Source organism: Argiope bruennichi, chromosome X2, assembly GCF_947563725.1.
Source record: "Argiope bruennichi chromosome X2, qqArgBrue1.1, whole genome shotgun sequence".
Classification (NCBI taxonomy): domain Eukaryota; kingdom Metazoa; phylum Arthropoda; class Arachnida; order Araneae; family Araneidae; genus Argiope; species Argiope bruennichi.
Genome location: NC_079163.1, coordinates 7,230,308 through 7,251,206, shown reverse-complemented (window position 1 = coordinate 7,251,206; position 20,899 = coordinate 7,230,308). Strand labels below are relative to the sequence as shown.

General features: G+C 27.8%; 1 protein-coding gene across 1 annotated transcript in view; it reads right to left on the bottom strand.

Annotated features, from left to right (window-relative positions):
• Positions 1 to 572: 572 nt before the first annotated feature.
• LOC129960539 (AP-3 complex subunit sigma-2-like) overlaps positions 573 to 20,899 on the bottom strand; it is a 32,878-nt gene continuing 12,551 nt past the window's right edge. Inside the window, exons 3-6 of the mRNA XM_056074029.1 lie at positions 16,572 to 16,686; positions 15,636 to 15,707; positions 12,103 to 12,210; positions 573 to 7,349 (exon numbers count right to left, since the gene is read on the bottom strand). Of these exons, the coding sequence (XP_055930004.1) occupies positions 7,320 to 7,349; positions 12,103 to 12,210; positions 15,636 to 15,707; positions 16,572 to 16,686 (325 nt within the window). The 3' untranslated portion in view covers positions 573 to 7,319. The remainder of the gene's footprint in view (positions 7,350 to 12,102; positions 12,211 to 15,635; positions 15,708 to 16,571; positions 16,687 to 20,899) is intronic.

Here is a 20,899-nt window from a genome sequence, read left to right as displayed (position 1 = left end):
ATTCAAGAAAAGCTTTGTTAAATTGTTGAATCAGCTAAAATCTAACTTTCCCACACTGCGCGTGAAGAGATAAAATACCGCTGATCAGGCAAATTCTTTTTTAAAATCTCCCTGTGTTTCCCCTGCCTTGTCCACGCATGTAACGAAAATCCCTATTGAAAACTCATAATACATTAGCACTGTGAAGAAATATTTTCCCTATCAAAATCATAGGTTATATAAGACCAGGGATAAAATGTCCAAGAGCTTTTTCCTCGTTCCTTTCTGTGTCGTTCTGTGTGCTCATCGCTTGTACATATGCTTGCTTCTTCAAAATGAAGTAAAACGACGTCACAAAATTAAAAGTATCTTCATTGTCTTCAAACTGCATTCTTCTTCACATAAAATAATGTTACATATATATATATATATATAGAGAGAGAGAGAGAGAGAGAGAAAGAGAGAGAGAGAGAAATAGATAGAGATGTAATTATCGAAAATTTGGTAACTGACTGCATCTGTAACATGCATGGTTTTGTGATCGCGTTTCCCATGACTTAGAAATGTACAGCAAGAAACAGATAAAGCAAAAATGGAAAAAAGTTCTTTATTGTAACGAACAATACATGATAATCACAGTCAAATGTGAATACAAGTCATGTAAATGGAATCTATATTATTTAAAACAAACATTTGCCTACCTTTTACAAAATATACCTTAATTGTAAGTATTAAATTCAAGACTGGAATGTTTTTTTTTTTTGATAAAATGGAACGATATTATTTATTGTTTTTAAGCAAAAATAAAATTAATTCTAAAAGTTACAATCAATATTGTTTGACATATCAAAAATATCTGTCTCTCGCACAATAAATTTGATACAAATACGATATGAATAACTAAATACATTAAAAAATAATAATAGTTAAAGATGGGATACAAGTGCCTAGAATTAGTATCTTACATTTTTAAAAAAATCTCTCTTCTTTCCATATTAGTAAAAACTGTCGAAAATCTTCATATTTTATTACAGGTAATTAAAATAAAAGCTTCCACAAAAATAAATTTTGAATATTTATTTTTGTCACGTATCGACTAAATTGATACAATGATAAATTATTGTCAATAAGACAGCTAATCTATTTACAGAGTGATTCATGAGAAATACATGTTTTTGGAACATTTATTACTCAGTCAACAGGAGAACGGAAAGGGGTATTAAGGCAACCATCTATCATGCCAGTTTGGTCTATAGCGAAACAAGTATCTACTTGTGATGCATTTCTTCAAAGAAGTGAAAAATGTGAAGAGAGATAAAGCCCATTTTTTTTAAAATTAATTCATTAAAAAGAACCGTAGCTTCAAATTAGTTCAGGTTTAATAACATAAAGATCAGATTTGGTCAAACGAAATTGTGGCTATTGGAAATAGAAATCTTCTGCAAATTGCAATAGAGGTAACTACACTAATATGGAAAGTGAGAGACTTTTGTCCCATTCTTCCAAAAGATACCGTTAATTCAGCTTATAAGAATAAGATATTTGAAACTTTTTTTTCAAATCAGAAATTTTACGATGAGTTATGTGATAGATATGGTTTCAGCAATAGTGAACCACAGCTCATATGACAAAAATTTATTATAAAATTGCTCGGGCTATTTTCCTCTAATTGGGTAATTTCTTCCATAGGCTATATCCTGTGATCTCCTCGGTCCTCGGAGCTTCTTATGCATGGCTTTTAAATCTTTAAAGATATCTGACTTCAAACGCATGCGAAATGATTGAGGACATTTATAAAAGTCGAACAGAAAAAATATTAAAAGAATTTAAGCACAATTTCGAAAAAGTTCGTGTGAAAATTTCCATCATCAGTAAGGCAATTTACGTACTTGATTATTTGAAAATTGCATGCTATAGTAATAATTCCTACAGCAATTAATATAATTCCAATCAAAATTTGACAGAATATTTTTAAAGTGCTTCCATATTACATAAAACTTTTTAAATAGTTTAAACCTAATTTCAACTCGTAAATTTTCTGAGTAAGAACTTTAAACTCTAGAGTACTTGGAAATATTATCATACAATTTCTCGATAGACATTTCAAAAAAGATAACAAACAAAATAGGAATTAGCTAATCATTCATCCTTGTAGGTTTAATAAAGGAAATTCTTAAAATACTTTCATTTATGTTACTCTGCAATGCAAAGCACGCGTCAAAAATAGAATGTCATAACATAAAAATTAAATGTGGTTTTATTTTTAATGAATAAAAATTATAAAATCAACCATTTAAATAAAATCACCCTGCATTTAAAAGAAGCAAAATGACCGGTAAATTCAGGGTAAACATCCACTCTGAAAAGATAAAATTGTTCAGACACCATTGATAAGAATACGGCACATACGTCAAAATGATTTAATACCTTCAAAATGAAAAAAATACTGAAAATCAATCACACTGATGCACACTTGACACATTAATGACTAGTAGCAAGAAATTTACACAATCTAATAACACACATGCAATAAATGCCTTAATTTTAACATCTACATTTAAATTTCACTTAAAATATAAAATAGTAACTGACAAATAAAGGCATAGACATTAATAAGAGGAGAAAAGTTAAAATATGCTGAAACATTATAAAATTTGGATTTTTTTTTCTCCTTTAATAGCAGGAATTTAAAAAGTTTGCAAAGGATATACTCATCAATTTCATTATTAAACTAAGATAGTTAGATGATGAAAGTATGAACTTCACGAGAAGAAATAAAAAGTATTGAGACATTCCATTGCATATAGGAATTTACATCTTTAATGCAAAAATATAATTATAACTCAGTTACATGAAGTTGTATCGATTGAGGATATATATGATACTTTAATGGATATATTTATCTATTCATTGATTTTACAGTTAGTTTTATCTAATAGTTAGAAAAACTGAACATACATCTAATGAACACCTAACTGACATTAATATACTGTATTTTCAGTCGTGAAAATAATGCTAGATTTAAAAGAATTGCAACCACTATCAATGAGCAAAAACAAAGCAAATAAATGGAATGCATAAATTTTTATATACATGACTAAAAATATATAGTTACGGCATTTTGATTTATTTTTTAAATTAGCAGGCCTTGTTTAGTTATGCATTAAAATATTTTGTATAAAAGCAATTTTATGTGGAGAAATAATCATGAAAATTATTCTACTTTTGTTTCCACAGATGGCATTTCAAAATAAGACTTAACACGAAATAAGCATCTTTAGATGATACAGTTTATTTTTAGAAAACAGCAATATATATATATTTCTCCATACTAAATTCCTGAAGAAATTTGTTGCATACTTTATTTGTAACTAAAATCTATGAAAATTTATTTAAAACATTAGTATGCTTTTAATGATTGTTACAGAGATTTGGTAATAGAAATGAGGTAAAAAGAAAAAAAAATCATGTCATTATATTAGAAAATTTGCATAAGATATACAATTCAGATAATATATAAATCTTTTAGGGTTCTTTCAGGAAATAAAATGGCAAATTCTTTCATAGCACAAAAACAAATCAAATGCAATCAAAATTTTTTAAAAATGTTTGAAAACATAAAAGTGGAAATAAGTTAGAATTAATTTTTGTAAATGATTTCAAAAAACAGACAAAAAATAATATTTTTTAATAAAAAATCAGTGTCAACACTCATAAAATGTTAACTTCTAAGCACAAAATTTTATTCGAGAGTCTTAATATTGTCTTAATGTGTCTTAACGTATATTAAACATTTGCAAACTATTATATGACAACAATAATAAAATTTCTATGCACTTAACAAATGCATTATCTTTACTTCTTTGAGGCACACGATTTTTAAATAAAATAAAATTCCTAGTCCCACAGAATTTTCTTATTATAAAAAAATGAGGAAAACAATATTCATTTCGATTATTTAACATAAAATATTACTCAAAATCAGAAAAAAACATAACATTTCAATAAGTCTATTTTACAGGGTGGAATATATATAATTCCATCATCATTTCGTAACTTCAAAATGAGTATAAAACATCAAATAACACGTTTTTTTTATTATAAAACAATTTACTCACTTGTAATAAAACAACACATACTATTATTAACGATAAAAATTCACTGCATCACACAATGTCTTAATCCCAGCAGCACAAATAACTTAGCGAGGCGTTTTATTTATATAATTTTCTACACTTATTTACACATTTACCATTGATGCATATCCTTGCCTACAGAATAAAAAACATTAAACAACATATTAGGCTGTTTGACTATGAGCAACTTCAACTTTTCGATGCTGGTTAAAATATACCCCAATATGCATAAAAAGCTAAGCAAAAATTGGAAGTTTTTAACCATCTAGCCCCAAAGAGTTAAATTGATTTCTTACAAATTTTCTTTAAGATGAAAAAAAACAAAGTATACATATTTCAAAAGATGTAATTTATCTTGGAAATAAAAGGCATAACAAAGTATTGCACAATTGCCTAATGAATATAAATGCGGCATCAATACAAATTTACTAGGATTTCACAAGATTAGTTTGATATTATTTTTTCATCTCCAATAAAACACATAAAAAAGGCTATGTACAATCGCCAGATTTATTAACTAAGTTATAAACACTATGGAAAAGACCTACATATAAATCGGCCGTTCTTTATTAGTCACTTCTTTACACCTCATTCACTCACATTTCATAATATAATATTTTAAATCATGCTAATTGTTCTTGCAACAGGTAACTGATTTATATATATATTTATAAAAATTTGTTACACACACTTATAAGGATATTTTAGCCAGTTTCCAGGCAGGATATATTTTCATCATAGAAATTTCTTAAGAGAAATTATCCAAAAGAAATCTCAGATCCATTTTCTGAACTCAATGCCTGTAGAAATTCTTTTTTCACTATTTGTATTGCAATGTTTTCGGGATGCATTCTTGTACTACTTTGATCGGCATTTCCAAACTGTATATGTTATTTAGACTGAAATCAATCAACAATCTAGAAAAAAGACTGAGGCAGCTGAAAGTTCACACACTTAAGCTATAACTTCATTTTTTCTTGTGATAAGTTAATTTATTTGAATTGGAGAAAATTACAACGCTAGTTTGAAACTCAATTTTATTCAATTCATATAATCAAATTCTAAGTTTTGAGAGTTATTTTTCTTCAATACTCATTGAAATTTAAAACATTCCTATAATCACTGAAAGAAAGTTAGAAGGTTTCAATAGATTTCTCTTATGACAAACTACATTTATCAAACTTGAACAATTAATGCTTTAACTATATTTACCAAACCAATTCATTAAAAAAAAACTCAAAAAGGCAGACTTCAGACTTGTACAATCCCTCTCGCCGATTCAATTTACAACAAAACAAAAAGCAGCAACAAAATAGAATCTTCCTTCTCCTTAATTATATTTTGCAAAGCTCATATTTGTAATATTTACTGAACAATTGGGCGCCAGCATCGTAAACTGAAGGCTTATCGGATAATATAAGAGTTTTTATCAATTTTCATTGTTCTTGAATATTAAAAAAATCATATGTATCCTCATTAAAATTTCAAATATAAAACAGTTTTTGCAAAAACTCTAATCAACAATTTTCAACTTTTTCCAAAGTCCATTTTACTAAAATTAATTTCTATTTATCAATAGCAAAACAGATTTTTGAGAACAGAATGCAATATATGTTTTTTTTCCTTGATTTGCATAATTTTTTAATGGCGTATAGTTTACAGTATGCATAAAATATGGAATTATGATAAACAGATAAGCAATTTTACATTTTTATAATATATATCATTAAACAAACAACAAGGAAATACAAAATTTTATACACAATTTTAAAATACAAATTAATGTTCAAGCACATACTCAATTAGGGGACGGTTTTGTTGAATGCATCACAAAAAGTTACCAAATATGAGAATAAATTCATTCACTAAATGTTACGAAACAAAGTGAAACGAAGATATCATTTTGTTTCGCCAAGTCAACAGCGAATCCATCACAATAATTTATTGCAATTTTGACATGTACCCATAAAATTATGTAAGAAAGCATTTGCAAAGCAATTTGATGCATACAACATTGCACAATTTTGTTGGTAATCGATTTTATAAAATATCTCAATAAACGAGTATGACTGGTTACAAATTCAAATCGAGTTATCAAAAATGATGCCACCAAGAGATTAATACATTCCCAATTCTAATTCCAGACAAAACAAAGCAATGGCTTCTCCTATGCTATATCAGATCATACATCAGCTGCATAAATGTATTCTGTCTATACTCAAAAAAAAAAAAAAAAAAAAATGACCAGTATAATGTTTGAAATGCATAATGAGAATTGAGTAATTATTTGAAAATAGTGTTTTAATGTGGAGTTTAATTATAATTTCATTCATGCTTCCAATTCTAATTTGTTCTGTTTTAAAAAATTAGAATTGGAAATGTGAATGAAATTACACAAAAGAGCATATTAATTTTTGAAAAGTATGAACATAATTATAAATGATTTCATTATTTAAAATGAAGTTTTTGGTAACAGCCAATTATAACTGATTAATTCATAAACTATTTTTATCAGTGTGAAACTTAAATTTGCTAGACAGTAAAAAAACTACTTACAATGCTACTAAAATAAATGAGAGTGAATAAGTTTAAAGTAAGAATGATATAACTACCAAATTAAAAAAAAAACTAGTTACTGAGAAATTGCAAGGTGTTTTGTATAATAAAAATCATAACTAATTTTTAAAATGTAGACTGAAAGAAAAACATTTTAAAGCTACAATTGAATTATCTTTGATAACTAATTTTAAGTTCATTTCATCATTTGAATTTTAAATTATATTTTTGAATGCCATTTCATAAGCATAAGAACTTTAATTCCTTATTTTAAAATGTGACTAATCATATGAAACATACAACGAATTTCGGAATTCTGTCAAATATTTTTTGACTCATGAATAAATCACTACCAATGAGACAATAAAAAGTAACAGCCACCAGATCAGGAGCGACGAAGTTCAGCCGACAGCAGTAATCTTTCTTCGACATATTCATAATAGTTATTTTAAAAGTTCCAAAAATTGAATTTTGTATATTCAACTCATATTTGCATATAAACAGAAAATTATTTTGCAATTTCATTTTTAAAAAACAGTTATCTGAAAGCATATAAAAATATATTTGATTAAATTAATAGATTATAAAATGTATACAAGATACGAAAATAATGAGATATCAAGGTAGAAAATACGGCACAGCAACCTCTCAATGAGACTCATGGTAGAATACAGGAATCTATAGGAGGAAAGAAATCATATTTACAATGATATTTATTCAATTTGCAAACAAAAATTAATTAATTTACCTTATGTTTTTATTAAAGTACAAGCTGATATCTCGATTTTGCTCATGATTCAAATTATTTTATACTTAGTGTTTTTAATATAAAAATTATTTTTGTACAAATTATATAATACAAAATTGCTTTTATCATTTTTTTATTTATTTATTTAAACTAAAAAATATCAACTGAATTAAAGGAATTTTAATCCTGTTATTCTGTTCGTGTTTACTATATAAATGTAATGTCCAGGTCAATGAACCCGGACATTCAATAATAACTTCGGAACTTATGTTCACCCTGTTTTCAGAAAATTATTATACTTTTGAGATTAATATGATTTGTTTTAATAGAATAAACGTGATAAAATTAAATTATAATACAATAAATATCTAAACATAAAGCCTAAGTATTCAAAATTTTAAAAAATGTATTAGAATACTTTTTAAATCTTATTCTTTTTGCATTTTCTATTTGAACAAAAATATGCTACATGGAGCAAGAAGATATGTTTTATATTTATAGCACCATTTATTTCATTCATCATAGGTGCAGTCTGAAATTTCCACATCTATTACTCAATTATAAATTAATATGGGAAGTTAGTAACAAATCGCTTTTTTTTAACATGTAATCTTTCGCCTATGTTATGCGACTCTACATTTCTATACAGATACTGTTTTGCTTCTTTTATTTAATTTTTCTAAAAACAGTATTCTTTTGCCCTACTCTCGATCCCTTTAGTATTTACTGATGTCTAAAGAATAAATGCATTGCAAAACTATGAAAAGTTATAAACTATATCTTATGTCACCTATCTGGTTACCATTTATAAATATATGTATTCAAAATAGAAGAAGAAAAAACAATATTAACTTTTATTATTCTAAGGGCGTGCATCAAGGATCAATCTTAGATACGATCTTGTGGCAAGTCATAGCAGATAAATTACTTAAAAAGATACAATCATTGCCAAATTGTTCAATTACAGTATTTGCTGATGACATCTTATTATTATCATCCAAAGTGCTTCTTACAAATTTGCTGAAAATTTAAGGGAATCAATTCAAATTATAGGAAACTGGACAGAAGAATATAAAATAAAGATTAATCCTAAATCCAAACTCATTTTATTTCCAGTAAAAAAAGTAACTGGAAAATAAATGGTGTCAATATTAAGCATGTTAGAACTTTAAAGTATCGTGGTTTGATATTTGATGAAAGGTTAGTACGGAGATGACATCTTTCTCACATACAAGAAAAAGTAACGAATTTACAAAATAAAATAAAAAAACCACCGAGAATAATTAAATGAAATGAAATAATGGATCTTAGCACTGATAAATAAACCATCTTAGGAAATTTACTCGTTTCCCAGGTCAATCGTTGATCTTTCGGAAGGTACGAGTAAGGAGATATTCAGAGACTCATTTTGCATTGAAAACCGAATTAGATTAGGAATGATCTGTTATGATTATAGTTATAAAATTTTGTGGAAAGTTTCAAAAGAAATTGTAAATGATGGAACAGTTTTTGTGGCAGAGATAATGGCTACCTTTGAAGCAGTAAGTAAAATGAGATATAATACTGATGAAACATATTTTTACGAATTCGAGTTCAGTACTTACAGTTTTGGAATCAAAGGAATAAACATGCAGATTTTCTGACCATGCAAGTTATGTATAAAGAAAACAGAGATATGAATACTCAACATCCAAAATCCCGGATAAATAAATTAAGAGTAGATATGATGTGCTAATGACAAGAATGATGACAATCTTCTCAAAAAAACCCACGTATTTATTCGGGGTTTTTTTTTAATCTAATTGTGATGTTAAAATGTTGTTTAGGAGATTTTTATTTGAATTAACTGTTGACATCACATGGAGGTTTTCCTATTCATCAACTCAGATTTTTTGGAAAGGAACCCATTTGCGGCTGTAGCTTAGCTGGAAGACTTGCGCATTGTATGTTTAGCTGTCATCACTATAAAGAAATAAGGGAAATTTTTTCTCTTTCGCCTTTGAAATTTAGGACTTTTGTATCTAATGAAAAGTAAAAAGACACATCACGAACTCAGACTCGTTGCCAAGGAATTAGTAATGAGGTCTGTAGAGGCCGATACTTTTATTTGTATAGAATCATATTATCTTAGATATTTTTTATATTTATTTTTGCAATTTAATTTATTGTAATATCAGAATCATTAAAATTATGACTTATAATAAATTTTCAGATTTTGTTGATCATAGTAAAATTGTCAATCGTTAAGAGGATCGTTCATGTAAGAAATGCTGGGTGATGCTTTTGATTCCAGTAGAGATGGATTTTGGTCGGGCGGAGACTTTGATTTTGATATTTGGTTAGTTGTAACCAAATGTTGCAGATTATTTGGTTCTGCAAATAATGTTCGGTTAAAGTGAGAAGTTATTAGGTAGGGTGTTGGAGCTTAATTGATATTGTTATTGCTATGAAGTGACGAAGATTTGACTCTCCTGAAAGTAGCTCCACCCCAACTTGCTTTCCTTTGTAAAGGCAGTTTACTACTCTGTGGGTCTTCAAGTATCTCGTGTGTTTTCGCAAGGTGCATAAATTCTATATGGATGTCACAGTCTCGAAAACCTCGAACAAATAAATATGCATTTAGAGTTTTTTGTTCTTGGCATTAATGTGTACACGATATCTTAAGTAGTAAATCAGTGACGCTTTATAACTTACCTTTTCCCCCTTACTTAGTACTACATTAAAAATTAAGGAAATATCCAGAATTCGCCACCAGGTGGCGCTCTAAGTGTTCTTATCGCATAGCACATCTATATATTTAAAATAATAAGGATAACCATTGAACCAGTAGCCCAGCTACAACTATTGCTCCAATTTCGATAATTATGATTTCGTATGAAAGCTCGTGACTCTTAGATATGCCATCAAGGGGCGCCTGTCCTCCTTTTACTTCTATTTTTGAGACAAACCGAAAAAGAAAAATTGCGTAAATCGCTCGCTATGGAGAAATCTTGAGAGTGAACTCGCCAGCTAAGCCCACTGAACCAGATTCGTCAATTTTGGCTTCATATGAAATCTCATGGCCATAAATATGTAAAAATTTATTAAATCGGTATATTAGATGTTTTATTTTGTGATTGTTACAGATGAACTCTGTCAGGATTTCCAGCAAGAAAGAATATACAGAAAAACAGCGTTTTGAAATATCTATCGGGAAAGGTGGATACGGAAAGGCATAATTGATTTGATAAATTTATTTCACCTCCAAGTGATCATTGAATTCATATTAATTTCATATGTAATATAAACTGGCGAAATTGGTAGGGTTCCATCAGGATGGTTCTTTGATCTTGCCAATTGTTTTTCGATATATAGATGATAGCCGAAGATCAGAAAGCCAAAGGTGGCAAGTAACCATATTAATATAAATAGATACCACTTTTACTATTACAACTCCAGCCATTTTGAAGTTAAGGGGTGGTGTAAAGGATTTAAATGGCCACACTCTATTAACCTTCATGATTTTTATTTTAATTATGATGGGATGCTCTCCCCCTCATAACAACTGCTGAAGTTTCAAATTACTCGCAGATAACGAACGCAACTGACAAAAAAAATTTTTTTTAAAAAAAAGAGCTTTAAAAATATCCAAGGTAAGGATAAAAAAACCTTATTTAATTTATTTTACTTAGATGAACAAACTTTTAGTTAAAAAAAACAAACTCATATTATTTAGTTGACAAATGAACAGAAAATCAATTACTTAATTTGGCCAAAAATGCTAAAATGAATGAAATGACAAAATTCGACTCCCATTCAAATATTATACATCTCATTTTATAAAATTAAAAATTACATAATCATTTCTACTATTCATATAATATGAAACATGGAACAGAACCAAATTAGATTTTCTGAATTAAATTATTGTTGATGCATTTCTAAAAAAAATTATTCTGTGAATCCACAGAGACAATTATTAAATGTAAAAAATTACACAAAATGTGTCATTTAATTTTAAATATAAGTTAGAAAAGTAAAATATGCCTATAACCATGACAAAGAAAATTGTCAAATTAATTTACAAAGCATTTATTATTTTTTGAAAAGTAAATGCTCATTGAAGCATACTGAATAAAAGAATTAATACTACTTAATTTTACAATTTCTTATATAAGTAAAACTAGAAATGATAATTCATTAAATTAGTAGATTGACTATGTGTAAGGACTGAAAATAAAGGAAAAAATCATTTTTTAGAAAATTTAAGAATTTAATCCTTTAACCTTTAATAAGCGGAATTCTAAAATCTAACATTAACATAAATTAAGTCCAAGTGATTGTAATATGCACCAATCTTTTTTTTACCTTTGAGTTAAATTGTATTAAAATCTAAATGCGTTAATTTGCATAACAGCCAAGTTACCTTTATGTATTAATATAAATAATTTTCATTTACGAATAAAAGCACAGGATGGGTTTCTACATAAGTAACCATTTTCATAGCTGTGGAAGAAAAGTATATATTCTGTCGTATATTAATAGCATTAGAGTTAATAATAAGAAATGATCATAAAATAAATTATAGTAGTAGTTGAAAAGAGATTGTAATTTTAAACATTAACTATCTCTTAAATTTTTTAGAAAGTAATGAAATTTCAATCACGTAAACGTTAGGAAAAAAATTAATATTATTCAACTTACCTCATTCTTTTCTAATTTTTTTTGTTCCTCTAATGCTAGTAATATGTTAGGTATTGAATTTTCTATGACTAATCCACCAATGATTATTTCGTTTAATACATAATGCACCTGCACATAGAAAAAGAAATAAATTTTTGAAAATTAAAAAAAGGAGATAAGAAAAATAAAAAGAAAAATTCACAGAAAAATTAATTACAGCTTTATACTCAAAATGATAAAGTAGAATAAGTATTTGAAAATAAAATTTAAAGTAGAATTTGCCTCCTTCACTTACAATGACGCGTCTTTACTAAATTTTAAATACTTAAATTTGCAATTACGAAAATTATTAAATAATTTAAAGCATAAAAATCACTTGGAAACACTTCAATATCATAAGTGTCCTTTATGTTATTATAGGGATTGAAATAACAATTAATATCCCAAATAGAATGTGTCTTCTAATTAGAGTATAAAGTAAATTTGTAGGTCAAGGTGATAAAATTAAAAGTACAAGATGGCACAAAGAGAGAAAAAAATCCACACAAATAGTATATTATGTTTTTGATGTCTTAAATGTTTGATAGGACAGTAGCAGCAGCTCGTAACATATAATATCCTTCCGGTCTCATGAACAACAGAGGAATGCCTTTCTGAGAATGGATATTGTCTTTTGGGATTGTTGATGGCTCAATGTTGATCGAATAATCCTATGTTCGTTTTCACTATGCATTATTGCAAATGATTAGGTTTTCTGCTTCAAAAATGAACTATATTTGTATTATTTGAACAACAAATTGCGAGTGGAAATGTAGTAGGTATAAAATTTTCTTTTAATTTGTGGATACCCGAATTTCAAGGAGAATTTCAAAACGCAACAACTGCTCAGAAATAGTCAAATTTGACACTTTAATTCGTGAAATACCAGAAAAGTTTAAAGAAAGCTTATTATTTGTAATCAGTTATTTAATTCGGTAAATATCAACAGGAGACATTCTGCTGAGGCATTGTCAATCTTACACTTGAATCTCACCTATCTCAGTTTCTCAAGCATTTAATGCATTATTCATTCACTTAAGCATTGATCTTGTAAACTTTCATGGATTGATAAGTATTCGTACCTTTGAGATAATAAAAAAAGTATTAAATGCTGAAAATGCACTGCTTGGTTCTCCATGTTAACACTCACACCAAATAAACACAATTAAACCGATGTTGATGATGAACAGACACTGACACTAGTGAAAGCGCCACTTTTCCGAAAGCATCTAATTTCAAAGGTTGATGACGGTAATTCAGCGTCCGTGAAATAATCAGCGCCAGCTATCAAAAAGAGAAATATTGACTGAACAACTCAATATCATCTTAATTGCCACTCCTGAAATCTAATACCAGATCCAAAGCAAAATTTTGTAAAACAAATGAAATTTGAATATTGCATTTAACTGTGTATCCTTCTAAGTATATGCATTTTTCTTCCCGTACAAGAATTTTTTCTAAAACGATGCATATTTCTCTTTAAAAATTATACAACCTTTCAGTACGAAATAAGAAAACATAAATTTTACAATAAAAAAAAGCTCGTTTCACTGCATTATAAGAAAAATTAAATCGCATCAATAGAATTAGAAATTGAAACAGTCGTATAACAATAAACAGCTCAAATTTTATAATATCTGACCCTTTATCAATACTATCTATAGAAAGAATTCCATATTTCATTGACCAAGTTTAAAACTGTAGAACCAATTATTAGTTCCAAATACAAAGAATATAACCAAATATCAAAAGCATTTCGCATTAGAATAATTTTATTTGCTGGTAAACTAAGAATAAAATTATGCCTGAAATCATTCAAACTTTAAATATATTTAAAATCAAGTTTCACCTTATAATAAATATCAAGGGCTTTTATAAACTTTTTAATTACAATGTCTTTTTATTACACGTCATGAAGGTACCATTTCTTTAAGTTTAAAGAAGATAAGATCAAGAATCTAATTTCATTCCTCCAGTTTCTTCTAGTAAAGATATTGTAATTGGAAAGAAAGAGATAAAATACAGTCAACCAAAATAAAAAAGGATCTCTATAAACAATACATAACCATAATTAAGATATTTGAAAGAAGAGACTTATGGCAGAATCTTTTGCAACATTTTTATTACATGTACACAAAAGTATCAAATCACTTAAAATTAAAAAAGAAAATACTTTGCGATAAATATCGCCAATGAAATATTTAGGCCATGGCTGGCAAATCTTGCTTTTGTATGTTCTCCATCAACACACGGTTCTGTGGAACTAATTTTACCTTAAAAGCGGCAGAATATTCTTTGTGAGTAACCATTATACGCTTCTATTTTTAATAATCTATTTTTGGAGAAATAAAAGGTCTGAAACAGAGTATATAATTTTCGAGTGTGAAAGTGTCCAAACACATAAACATTATGACAAAAAAAAAACAAAAAAAAAACTCAATTAAGTGTGATTTTGAGTATACACCACACAATTTTAGAAAGTAAAATTCTCACAGATATTAAAGCAATTTGGATGCAGTCCTCTCTGCTAAACGTTACTAATAAGAGCAATAATAAAAAGTACTGAATAGCAAATTAAAGATAATGTGGGCAATGCCATTTTATTTATGGCATTAAGATTTAAAAGTATTTTCAGGAGAAAACAATAGCATATTAGCGATTAATTAAAAAATGCCGTAAAAAAAAACTCATGAAATTTAGTTTTTTTTTTATAATCTTTGGGAGCATTTATTTTCAATTAGAAATATATCCATGTCTTTCTATAAAGAGATTTAGTTTATATGTAGTTTTTTGAAGTCTTTATAAATATTTTATGAATAAAGAGTTAAAAAGGAAATTCAGTTCAAAAAATATTTAATTTTATTTAATTTTGATGATTAAAAATTTTTAGTTGAAATGGAATAACATATCGACAAAGCAAGCTTCAATTCTTATTGACTCGCTCTCTTATCATTTCTCACAATCTATTATTTCTCATTTCCATAATCATATCTTTTGTTTATATCAGAAGCAAAAATTTTATAAGCGATCTAGTGTGCGTAGATGCGGACGGGCTGGCGAGCACGAGTGTCTGAAATATTCTCAGAAGAAACCTGAATAAATCTCTTTAACACTTTTTATTCTTCGTGATTTTAAAGAAATATTTCAACTTTTACGTTAATCAAGATTTCTTTCTCAAAGCCGTAACAAACACAGCACACACACACACACACACACACACACACACACACACACACACACACACAAATCGATTAGAAAGGTATATATCAGAAAAAAAGAGATTGTGAGAAAGCATTTTCAACTTATATAGTTTTAGAAATGAATCTGCAGACAAAGCTCTTTGGTTCTATGGAAAAATAAGCCCAAGTTAAAATTAAACTACAGTTTGAGTGATTAGGAAATAATTAGATAAACTTTGAAATTAAAGTTATAAGGTATAAGCATATAAACTGAAATTATTTCCTATATATGAATGAATGAGCATTTTGGAATTTATAAATTGTTTTGAAACTTACTTTATCAACATGGAAAATAAGATCCAATTCACAAACATTCCTAAAGCATTTATCTAAAATTTCAACAAAAACCTGGAAAACGAAAACAAGTTTTATAAGAATCAATAAGTATTTATGGAACTATAAAAACATTAAGAATTCAACAATTAAAATTTATTTAAAGCGGAAAAAATAACATTAAAATTTAAAGTACTTGAAAATGATTTACAGCAAAACTGACATTTCTAAATAAAAATATAATAATCCCATGTTTGTTGTTAAAACAACAAAATTCAGCTTTAAAAAAAATTTTTTTTTTAATGCAAATATATAACTTGTTTCTCCCAAGACTGAGTTTCTCGGGATATAAGCAAATAACAGGTAATTATTAACATCTTATAACTTTCAGTATTTTAAAAGAATCTGAAGCTATGAAAGTTAATGAAAACTAAACAGGTATATACATATAAGATACGCTTTACAATAAGCATTTTCAAAAATTATACACAAAAATATAGCAAGTAGAACAATACGCCTATTTTATTTGTTTATTTTTGGTTGAATTTACAACATTAACGAAAAAATTCAATTAGAAGTACAGCACAAGAAATATAAATAGAAGCGCAACACTAAAAATACAATGAGAAATAGTAGATATGAGTTAGAGTAAAGTCGTTATGAATAATATATAACTTAAATCACTTGTGTTGGAATAAAAATAATAATTTGGTATGTAAAAAGTTTTATGAAAAGTATAAAGAATTACCAATATTGCAAAAACATTTCTTAAGGGCTAATTTTTAAAGGAGATATTTCTCACAAATAACTATATTCATATATCATTCATTCAACATTTTACTTATCATAATGCATTTAATAAAATTTAAAATGCCTAGCAGATTAAATATAATGAACATTTAACTTGAGAAAAAAGTCCCAATGAAAATAGTATCTTACCTGAATCAGATCTAATATGGCAAGTTCACTCTCTGAAGAGTCAACACAGAACACAATGTATAAAGTAGCATAGTGTCGATAAATAATTTTCAAGCTTTTATCTCCCAATATATTGCTGAAAGTGTTGAAAAACAAATTAGTGTTATTTCAAATATAATATTTTCTGTGTATTCGAGACAATCAAGTACATAAACTGTTTTAAAAAGTGACAGCTGGTGTAACACAAATAACAAAAAGTAATTTAGAACATACAGGGTATCCGAAAAGTATGGTAACACTTTCAAAATTGAATTATAAATAAGCAATGACCTTCACTTACGGTTTTTTTTTTTTTTATGTTCCATAAAGAAAAGTTCCTTTTTAAAGAAAAGTAAAACCTCGATGTCAAACATTTGCAGAAGAAATGTTACAAAAAATTTAGGCTGATGAAAATTTTCTGCAATGTGTAATGTTTTCAGATGAGGCAACGTTTCACATATCAAGTATTGATAATCGACAAAATACTCGAATAAGGAGATTACAAAATCCTCATGCTCTACTGGAGGCAGTAAGAGAAACCCTAAAACAAACGTGTGCAGTGGTTTACTGCCCTATCGAATTATTGTGCCTTAACTTTTTCCCGAAGTAAATGTCCACTCTGACAATACCCCGATATGTTAGCAATTTTTGCATTTCCTCAAGTAAAGGACTTACAACCCAATTTCATTTTCCAGCAGGATGGGGCACCATCACATTGGAGTTCCGAAGTACGAAAAGTTTTAGGCGAAGATTCCCTGGATGGTGGATGGGAAGAGGAAGTCCGCCATCTAAACAGACTCCTTTCCAGATTTAACATCTTTGCACTTCTTATGGGGATACATGAGAAACATTGTTTATCAATTTCCAATTCGTGACACTGATAAAGTGAAAAGTAGAATTGCAGCGACTATTCAGAATGTTGATCTTGTAATGCTTCATAGAAAGTGGCTCGAAATCTCGTATAGACTCGATGTGTTGCGCGCGACTAACAGTGCGCATATTGAAATCGTGCAATAAAACATTGCAAAAAAAAAAAAAAAAAAAACCTAGATATTTTCTTTATGGAACATAAGTGAATATCTTTCATTCGTTATTTGTAATTAATTTCTGAAAGTATATTATACTTTCAGAAATTAGTTTTTAACATTCTGAACAATAATAAATACATACATTACACGCAAGTACCTGTCATAAATAAAACTTTGAAGTGGGAGAATATTTAAATATAAAATATTGAAAGTTGTTCAGTGAATTTAATATTATATTAATACTGGGTATGCAAAGTAGGATATACATTTTTATAGTGTATTTTATAAAAATGAAAACGTAGAAATTTCAATGCTTCAAATTAAAACTAACCATCGAAATCAGCATTCAGAGAGGTTTCATGAATCAAAAAGAAATAGAAAATAAAATCGTGGGAGAAAGAAAGACAGCTCAGAAGATTTAGAATTAGGAACCAATGTTCACAATACTAATATAATAAAATGTGCAGAAAGCATCAGTAGTGTAAGTCTACTGTTAACTTGCTGTGTACATAATCATTTGTCAAAAAAATAAAATCGTATTTTAAAAGTTTTGGAAAAAAAGGACGAAAGCAAGTCAACTTAATACTTGCATAGTATTTAGCAAGAAAATTGCAAGGTTTGGTAAATTAAGTTCAATATGAGAATAAGTACAATGGTAGTATACTTCTAGAATGTCCATTCATTAATTGCAATATCTAGCCATTTCTAAGAAAACGCCCTAAAACATTTAGCATTTCTTTTATACTAATAATTTGGCATTGTTGTTAAGAATCCAGAGTTCTTGAGGTCAGATTTCTATTCTGGGCTACTTTTTTCCTAATTCATTTCAAATTAATTTAACAATGTACAAATAATTTCATTTAATATATTATTCCTTTTAATGAAAAAAATAACTTTCATTCACTTAACATTTGAATTATAATTAAAATTTTTAATTTTTTATGTTATAATTATTAAAAATTATTGTCTTTTTATTTAAAGATGTTTATTTTTAAACAGAAAAATAATTATAAATATCACTTTAATTATGGTAAATATTAAATATAATTCATATAAAAAATGAAATTAGTTGAAACAATTACAAACAACGCAAAAACATGTGTTACTTAAGCAAATATTAGCAATACAAAGACAAAAATTATTAATTGAATTATTTCTTTCAAGTAATGAAGAAGAAAAAACGTTAATAAATTTCACGTTCGCTTCTTCAAAACATGAATTACTAGTGGTAAAATGTGTCCCTTGAACATTTCCTTTCTGAGATATCTTCTACCAGTAATATAGACTATAATTAGGGATGAATCAACTCAGAGGATGTTACAAAGTAAAAATAATCCAGTTTCAACACTATAAAAATATTTTCACCAATAGGTGAGAAGGGGAAGGATTAGAAACGGAAAATTAGAAATAAGATATCTCAAGCATAATCCATATGGTGTTTCATGTGCACAGAGTACATGTGTTACGCTTTCAATGGTTTCTTCAGGGCCACTATCACTGCGAAATCACAAGTTTATGCATGATTAGAATCATTAAGGTGGGCATTAGTAGTTAAGGCTGACAGTGGGAAAACAGAGCTTGTGATTTGACTTTTTCCTGAACAAATGTGTCATAGGAAATATTGAAATGTTTACTGAAAGCTGTAACCTGAGATTTTGCTGTGTTAACTACTGATGAGCATTAATATTTTAAATCTTATTGTCAGTTGGTACAAATGTTTAAGTTTCAGTTGAAGAGACGCAGAACAGACCAGAAATATTATTTTCACAGTGCCTGCTTCTTCTCAAGGAAGTAAGGATTCTATAATTAGCAAATGCTGAACTGTTCTGTAAATACAATTTCTAGACAGAGATTGAAATTCGAAAAATGACATAGGCATTCTTCAACAACAAGGCCAGCATTATCATTACGTACAGTATAAATCATTAATATTTCAAATTTCTCCTCATTACTGAAATACATTATAGTGGAAGAAGGATTGACGTTATAAACACAATTATGAATAAAGAGTACATTTTCTTATTTGATATTACAATACTTATCCGAAATGTCTCTAGATATTACACTACTTATCCGAAATATCTTAAATGTTCAATTTCACGAGTTTCTCTTCTCTTCTCTTCTTTATAAAGTTGAAATTGTGCTTATTCATCAATGAAAATGAACAATAACAATTTCTCAGCAATTCTTGATTGGTAAATTTCTTTTAAGTCATGATGGTGGATGATGTAATACTAGATGAACATTTGTATATAACAATTTTTCTGTATTAATTTGCATTTCTAAAATAACTGCTTCGCCCGAACTTTGTGGCAGCCCCTCTCAATTTAAAAAGAGCATATCTCTACGAATTTTTTAAATAAAACCCCATAACTGCTTGTATACATAGACGAATGTAAGAAAACATTTTACTTATTAACACATTTACATAATAAAGGTGTAATTAATTTTTTTTTTATTATCTACCTCAATACAAGCCTAAGAGGTTTTATACAATTGCCTATCTTGCTTAATAACTTAGCAATGAGCTCTAGATGCAATATTTAGAGAAATAAATGACTATCACACTTTTTTGGAGAACCATGTATAAACAAAATACTTAAAGAAGTACAGAGTATTCATATTATGCTATAATGAATATATATATTTACGATGTAATACAGGCTTGGAACAACAACAAAAAAGCTGAAAAATAAAATGAATAAATTAATATACTCGTAAATGGTGTTGGAAATATAAAAAATGTTTTAAACTAATAACATAAAAAAAAATTAATCAATCTCAACGGGGAAAAAATTCGATTCCGAAAACGCTAAAATACGCGTTTCCTCGGAAATGTGTCATGTTTAAGATGCATTTTTATGTGAATATAAATTGTCAGAAAATCTGGTACAGATGAATGTACGCATATAAGAGAGGATATAGCCAATTAACGCAACTTATTGTAGTTAGCAATGTCTAAAAAAAAAAAAAAAAACAGGTGGTAAGGAAGCTGTTAGATTATTCTCTACAGCTATTATAACAATTTAAGAGACTATGAACATTGTTTAATCAATGGTGCTTGTGAGAAGGATACCAATATTCCCAACGTACAGATAAAATTTGGGTTTTAAAGCACGCCCATTATGAGGGAGAACCGTGAATATAAAGTCTACGAAAATATATCGATTGTCCGACAGAAATGTAGAGAGAAAAAGACTCTGAAGGAATGACGTAGTAGACAGCCAATAATAATTATTTCATGCCATAGATGTACAATACTGCTTAAAACTGCTGTAAATT